The 8,011-nt window shown below is 28.8% G+C and overlaps 2 protein-coding genes across 7 annotated transcripts; both read right to left on the minus strand.

Moving 5' to 3' along the window:
- Window positions 1-690: 690 nt before the first annotated feature.
- On the minus strand, window positions 691-3,602 carry LOC108484404 (uncharacterized). 6 transcript variants are annotated; one of them, XM_053030119.1, is made up of 6 exons: window positions 3,385-3,600; window positions 3,149-3,167; window positions 2,356-2,501; window positions 1,327-1,474; window positions 1,165-1,243; window positions 691-980 (listed from the first exon to the last, which is right to left on the minus strand). In XM_053030119.1, the coding sequence occupies exons 3-6, from the start codon at window positions 2,496-2,498 to the stop codon at window positions 922-924; spliced, it is 429 nt and encodes a 142-aa protein (XP_052886079.1). In that variant the 5' UTR covers window positions 2,499-2,501; window positions 3,149-3,167; window positions 3,385-3,600; the 3' UTR covers window positions 691-921. The 6 variants fall into 6 exon arrangements, 4 of the variants coding, with proteins under 4 accessions (XP_052886079.1, XP_017643665.1, XP_052886078.1 ...); XM_017788176.2 differs by having other exon boundaries at window positions 3,149-3,193; XM_053030118.1 differs by having other exon boundaries at window positions 3,149-3,193; window positions 3,448-3,578.
- A 1,063-nt stretch (window positions 3,603-4,665) lies between these two features.
- LOC108485189 (uncharacterized) lies at window positions 4,666-7,630 on the minus strand. Its single transcript, XM_017789031.2, has 5 exons — window positions 7,279-7,630; window positions 6,908-7,007; window positions 6,650-6,749; window positions 6,068-6,153; window positions 4,666-5,187 (listed from the first exon to the last, which is right to left on the minus strand). Exons 1-5 carry the CDS (start codon window positions 7,454-7,456, stop codon window positions 4,839-4,841), a joined length of 813 nt encoding a protein of 270 aa, XP_017644520.1. The 5' UTR covers window positions 7,457-7,630; the 3' UTR covers window positions 4,666-4,838.
- Window positions 7,631-8,011: the final 381 nt, after the last annotated feature.

An 8,011-nucleotide genomic window follows, 5' to 3' on the forward strand; every position in this document is an offset into this window, starting at 1 on the left:
TAATAAAAATATGCAAATAATAGAATTTTAACTCAAAACATAAAAAAAAAATCTTAAACTTTGTCATCTAATCAAACGCCATGAAATTTTTTTACATAAAATCTATTGTCCACCCACTTTGTACTCTATGTATCTATACCAATATTTAAAGTTTTGACTGAGTAGTGTCATCCTCATCTAGGTCCTAATTTAATTATGAATTTTTAAAAGTTTTATTTTTATAAAGGGTAAATATTATTTTGAAGACATTTTGTGTTTTAATGTTTTTATATAAGATCTAGAATATATATAATCTGGGATTCAGACTAATAATATCATAAATTCCATTTTTTCAATTTTACCATCTAAACTAATGACATTTACAATTCCATTTTCTCAATTTTACCATCTAAACTAATGACATTTACACCACATTTGGTTCGCAGTAATGGAATAGAACTGTAATGGAATAGAGTTCTAATCTATAATTCAATTATTTAGTTGAATAGAATGTAATAATCTTGTAATAATATTTTTGTGTTTGATTGAATAAAATGATATAATAATAGCATAAAAAATAAAATGACCAAAATACCCTTAATAGAATTTTTTAAGTAAGATAAATTTTGTTAATAAATTTTACTAGGATTATTATTAAATTTAATAATAAATAATTTAATCATATTTTAATATGATTAGTACCAAATATAATTTAATAAAAATTATAACATAATCTCATGGGATCATAGTTGCCAAAATTACAAATATTGATCCAAAAACAATAATTATTCTCATTTTTATATGCATGAAATATATCAAACAATCTATACACCAAACAAACCCCAGCAAGATGACCCCTATCCAATCTGAATAGCTGCCATTGATGTATCTTCAATTTGAATCTGAATCACTTTCCATACCCCCCATGGCCTTCAATCTGAATCACTTTCCATACTCCCCCTGGTCTTCAATCCTCTTAGTCTCTGCATCATGCCAAAACCCTACATCAGAAACATGAATAATAGTATAAAAAATTATTGCATTATAGGAAATGTAAAAGAAGAGAAACCAAATCATATATTACATTCTTAGAACTCTTCTCCCTAACTGCAATCTTCCCATTCTACAGAAAAAAATAATATTTGACAGATCTAGCAAGAATTGTTGTGACCGAAGATGCAATACCTTTGACATCAGCTGCTTCCAAAGAAGTCAATGATAGTCTCATCACGGCCTTGATTAGTGCAATATAGTGATAACTTTTCTGCATCAAAGGGTGTATTTAGGAAACATGAGAACTTACTCAATACAGTGACAATGCAAGGAAAGAAATATTGTTAAGCTCACCTCATATGGGCGAAGCTTGGTAGAAATATGCTCAGCATACTCCACAAAGTCACTTTCAAATTTGGGAATATAATTATCTAAAGTCTTATCATCACCTTTCTTGGAAAATAGTTCAGTCGTTGATTTATAATCGGCTTCTTCTACAAGCCTATAATAGAAAGCAAAATGTCAGATCATGACACCTTACTAACAAAAAAGCAATGAAGAAAAAAAATCACCTTTAGATATATACACACAAAAATAAAAAATGGGCGGAGGATAACAATAAGACTTCAGCTAATTTAGAAACAAACTACAACGAAATAGTTCTAAATAGAAGTCAGCAAATTTAAGTTCTAGCAGTAATAAGATATTCATGCCAATGAGTTTATAACAATAGATCTACGAAAACACTATGATTCTGTCAATATCCACAAAATTGTTATAAGTGACACTGTAATTAGCCTAAAAGAAAATCTTATGCCACCATAAAAAAAGATACAGAGAGAGGCTCTATCTACTTGGTTCTAGATCCAAATGGTAAGAATAAAAGACATGAATCACTATTAATCATCGATCAAATTTCTTAACTAATGCAGTAGGATGGTAATGGATCACATGGAGATATTCTTATCACATCAGGAATGAGGCGCATCTTAATAGAGTTTGAATTACCAAATTTAAGTTATATTCTTATCCCATCGAGAATGAGGCGCATCTTAATAGAGTTTGAGTTACAAAATTTAAGTTATAAATCAGGTTGCTAAATCAAGATTAGATACAATTTATCCATCTGACAATGCTAGGAGATACATGTATCAAAAACCAAATTAGGACCAATCTAGAAAGAACTAATAACTTTTAGAATAACACAAGCAAATCCATACACCATGCTCAACACTTGTAACCAGGTTTTTCTTGCTTATGTTTAGGTTATTTAAAAGGTTGCAATTTTGAACATGTTTCTAGTATAGAATTTTAAGAAGCAATAAAAAGATTCATATGACCAAAGAGCCACGACAACAAAATACTAATAAACGTAACTAATACAAGTTACAATGAAGCCCATTATACTGGAGGCGAAGCAAGTTCATCTTCATCCTCCCATGATTTCTTGATATCAGAGTCATCAATATCTTCATCATCCCATTTGCTTTTAAGTTGTTCCTTTGCAAGCAGAGGTGGAATCTCATCCTCTGCAACAATAGCATACAACTTATTGAGCCAACAAAAAAAAAAAGGGGGAGGGCTTTTAAGAAAAGAAAGCAAGAATAAAAAGAATGACATAATGCAATAGGTTCTCCAACTAAGATTGGAAACAGACCATAATCTTTAGCACTTATTAACAACTTAAAAACATATGAAATATATAATAGAAATGAATCTGCTTTAAGGTCTCTTCCACTTTAAAAATCCTATACAAAACTACGAGGTGACCATCAAGTAATGTTTCAAGAAAAGAACTAGTGAATCCCAACAATTGAAGCCAAGACTAGATTCCCAGGATGTTGCCACAATTACTAATCTTCCACTACATGCAATTTTTCTTTTTAATAGAAAGAAAGAAAACCCTAATTTTCTGTTTTTGGTCTGGTAACACCATAGCCGATTTCTCAAGAAACTAAAACAAACACCTTTGAAACATCTCAACTCAACCTCATAAAATCCAAAACCAAAAACAAGTAAAAGCCCTAAATTTCAATAAACCCAATAAACATTTAGCTCAAAAAAAAATTCCTACATTCAAGTTCATACATATTAAAACATACAAAAGAAAATAGAATCACTTATCAGTTAAAGCCCCAAGAATTAACAACAAATTCGGGCTAAAATTAAAACTTACCCCAGTCTTTCATCTTCACCTAAAACAAATCACCTTGTTATCTTTCTAGCATTTGTGAAATCAAAGCAATGAAATCAGAAATGCAGTGAAAAAGTAAAAATGAAAAATGAAAAAAAGGGTTGCAACTCTGCAATCAAAGGATTTTATTGGCTTAAAAGAATGATGGCTTCCCTAGGTCTCCTTTGTAATCAAAGGGAAAAAAAGGAAACGTAGAGATGGGAAGAAAAGAAAGTTACAGTTTCTTCATTCTTTCGGCAGAGGTGAGGGAAAAAATTGAAATTGGGAAAAAAAATCCTTACTCCACGAGTTGAATGACGGTTCAATGATGAGAGAAGAGAATAAACCTTAAATCAATTCAGGCCCGTAATACCATTACAGACAACCAAACTAATGTTTGGTGGTGGGCTTGCTGAATTGTGCTGAAATCTATTCATAAACCACCATCCAAACTTGCTGTTAGTATTTATATAAACCTTTTGTTTTTACAAATTTATTAAATAATTGTTTTCATTAATATCATGAGTGTGCCATAATTTAATATAAATAATATCATTAACTGAATTAATGTCATAAGTCAATTCAATATTAATTTTTTATAATTGGATTCTTAACATTGGCTTTTCCTTTCACCAATATTATAACTTTTGACTTCCTATAGAAAAATGACAATATTATAAATTTGAGTCAATTTATTATTCTTAATTTAATGTATTTACGTATTTAATTTCTATTTACTCAAAATTTTAACTAATTTGTCATTTTAATCCTTACATATTGCTTATATATTATTATTAGTTTCAAACCATACTTTCTATTATTTATTGCATATTATTTTAAACACATACCTATATTCTAAATATGTGGTTTTCACATGCATATAAGTGTGGAAACTTTGTATTTAGAATACAAGTATATGTTGAAAATAATATATAATAAATAATAAAACATATGATTTGAAATTAATAATAACATATATATAATATGTACGGAATTAAAACGAAGAAAATTAGTTTAAATGGTGAGCAAAAGAAATTAAATAGGTAAATACATCAAAATAAGAATAATAAATGCTCTTTGATTATTTATTATGATATTGACATTTTACAGCATGTGAAGAAGCTATCATATTGGTGAAAGAAAAATTCGATATTAAAAATCTAATCATAAAACTCAATATCGAGTTGACTTATGATACATCAATGACATTGTCTATGTACATAGAAAACAGAGTGGGTGGAAAACAAATTTTATGTAAAATATTATCATGTTAGATAACAATGAGGTTTTGGTTATGTGACAAAGTTTAAGAATAATTATATAGAAATACCTTATAATAATATATATTAAATGTTCAAATTATGATTCTCAGTAATTTATGTCAAGTTTACTCATACCACCAATTCGTTACACATTGAAATAATAGTATAAATATGCTTTCAATTTAAAAAATTTAATTGATTTCAAAAATAAAATTACAATGTTACTTTAAAAAATAATTGATAAAGAGTAAGGTATAGTTAAATAAAGCAATTATTTATGTAATTTATATTTATGGAACCAAATTCTTTTCAATATCCATGCAAGATTGGAGACAAAGAAAATGATGAATGAAGTAAATTCCCGTTCCGTCATGTTCCGCTACTATTCCCAACCAAATCAACAATAACAGCGCCGCCGCATTTGGGCAAGCCTAGTCCTGCCTCACTAGTGCACACTTTGCACTATCCCACATATGTATGATATTCCTAAACTTACCCAAAAAACCACAATTATATTTTGAATGGAAAGCCCTACCTTTGCTAGATGTTGCTCTATTTTTGATGCTTGGCATCCTTGAATATGAATAAAAGCCTCTCCATGAGTGACGAAATTGGCATTCTTTAGGTATTATAGGGCTTTGATATTTATTATCATTGAAGCTATGGTTCTTCTTGAGGCTATGGCATCTTTGGTTTGCTATATCATCGTCCAAGGCATAGACTTCTTCATCGTTCTCTTTACTTTTTAGAGTGCTTTTTAAGATTGAGGTTGATTTTATTCTGCGTATTCCAATCGCAAGGGTGAAATTAAAAATTTTGTATCGACGGGTAATTAGAATTGAATTATATAAATTTATGAATGGTTAGAATATAATTTTATTAATCAACAATAACTCGCGTTTGAAGGAATCAAAAGAGGCAATACTCTACATGCTTCTTTGCTATTGTTATGCTTTCTACTTAAGCCTTTAAAGTATCAAAATCTAATATCAATTAATTAGGTTCTTTTGGTGGCCTAATTTGAAGTTTGAATTAAAATGTTAACAAGCAATAATGTTTAAAGTTTGAAAATTTAATTAAAATGTTTTAAAGTTTGAAAATTAACTTAAAGTTTACAAGCAAGGGAGTTCATAACTATTAACTCTTGATCAATTTTTTTTGAGGTTTATAATGGAGCAATAATGGGCCAAACTATTCATTCTTGCTCGGAAAAGTAGTAGTAGATTATTATGAGATAATTCCACAAGACATATTAAATTAATCTTAAAATTTTATAACCTTTTAATTGGATTTTTAAAATATTAATATCATATTAATTAGGTCTTTTATTAATCTAATCATTAATTTAGATATTAAATATTACTTCAAATCTGTATATTAAAATATGTGATTAAATTGTAAATAAATTTGTACCTACAATATGACACTTTTTAAGATATTATAATCAAGTTGAATATTCAGTAAATATATGTATTTATAATTAATATTTAATATCTACATTGGAAAAACATAATTGATATCATATTGCTACATCGATAATTTAATTAACGTTTAAAAGTTTAGAACGAATACCCTATTATTATATTTTTTAAAATTGGGAACCTTCAAAAGATGTGAACATGTCAACATAGAAAACGAAAGTCAATGTAAAAGGCCTTACAGATATGGTCGTTTTCGAGCAACACTCCTCTTTGATCGAGTCTTTGTCAGGTTATATACGGAGGAGACATGCCTAACAAAGTGAAGCTGTAAGGAAAAAAAAAAAAACCCAAAAAAAAATTAATACAAACCAATTGTGTGAACAAAATAGGATTAATATATTATTTGGTATTTGAGTTTAATTTTAATATTCAATTTGGTATTTGATTTTCTCCTAATTTGGCACTTGAGTATAGCCTCATGCCTAATTTAGTATTTATGCTAAATTTCATCATGTCGCTTAATAAATATTTGACATATATGCTCTAATAACAAAATAAATATTTAATTGAGATAAAATAATTTAGGTATTAAATTAAATATTGAAACTAAAATTAGATGCTTAATTGAGAGGAAAAAAAACAAACCTCAAGTATCAAAATAAAAAAACTCAGATACCAATTTGAATATTAAAGGCAAATTAAGTACCAAATTAGAAAAAAAACCTCATATACCAAATTAAATATTGAAAAGAAACTCAAGTACCTATTAATCTATTAATCCGATAATATATTATGTCAAAAAATGTTGTAAGAAGACGAACCTGATGACCGTCTCTGATGCCATATTTTACGACCTGATCAGTGTCTGAAACCAGCTTCTGAGCATCATAACACAAGCAAAAATGTCCCCAAACATGCGGCCTTTAATGCAGATTCATATGAAAAATCATATCACAAAAACCAATTCAGTGTTAATACAACATTAATTTAATAAACACCCGTCAACTATACTGCTTAAAACGTTGAGAAAATATGTCAAATTATTTGATAAAAATGATATATTCAGGATGAGTACGTACCATGAAATCTCGCCGAGCCCTTGATCTGGCATTTGACTAAACACATGCTCCACTGCAAGCTTCAGGTCTGCAATGGTAGCCATCTTTAATATTTCGACATCTGCGAAAAGACCCAATTGTTGAAGTTATAATTTAATTCTGGCTTTGAAAACCACCTTTTTTTTTTTTCGTTTCTTTACTTTAAAGACTATCTCTAATTTGCACTAATCAGACGAACCGACACACCAGTTCGTAATAGTTATAAATCTAACTATTTGATTTAGGGTTTCATGAATATGACGATTCTTGAAAACTCGGCATCGTAATGTGGAAACCACAGTTTTCTTTTTTTTTAAAAAAAAAAACGAAAAGAAAGAAAGAAAGAAATTTACCAAAGAAAGATCCATCCAATTTGCGAACAGAGAGCTTGATGGGTTCTTCACGAAGCTTAGCATAAAGAAAACTATTACGAAGGGAACCGCTATTGGCAATCCTCAAAGAAGTCAATGAGGTTGACCTCCGTGGGTTCTCAAAAGCAGCCGTTGGGGTAACAAAATCCTCCACTTCCATTTTCCTTCAAAGAAAGAAAAAAAAAAACGAAAAATTTCTTGTTTTTTTCTTTCTTTCTTTTTGTTTGCTTATTCGCTAAAATGCCAGATATAATAAAAGCTCAATTCATTTGATTTAATGGAAGAAAGAAAGAGAGAGAACGCCATTGCCATTTTGAGTTCTTTTATTATTTGAGGGGATGAGACAGTTAGAAATTCGGCGTTTTTGAAAACGCGCTACCACTTTCTTTGGTAATAATTAGAGACCAAATTAGTTAGTGAAAACAAAGAAGAAAAATAGATTTTACAGTTACGCGAAACTAAATTACTAAAATGTAAAACATTCCAAAACCTTCTAACATTTTTACGTAATTTTTTGTTTAAAGAATGTACGATAAGTAGCGGTCCATGCTTCCCTGTTCTGCTTTCTTTTGGATCAGATTTGGGTTTATGTTTTCAAAACTCAAACAGATTCAATTCAGATAAAAAAAATATATTATAGTAATATTTATATATTTTATAAGGATTATTATTTTATAAACTATTAGTGGAGTAAAAAAGACTTGACAAAGGAGTT

Source organism: Gossypium arboreum, chromosome 6 (genome assembly GCF_025698485.1).
Source record: "Gossypium arboreum isolate Shixiya-1 chromosome 6, ASM2569848v2, whole genome shotgun sequence".
Taxonomy (NCBI): domain Eukaryota; kingdom Viridiplantae; phylum Streptophyta; class Magnoliopsida; order Malvales; family Malvaceae; genus Gossypium; species Gossypium arboreum.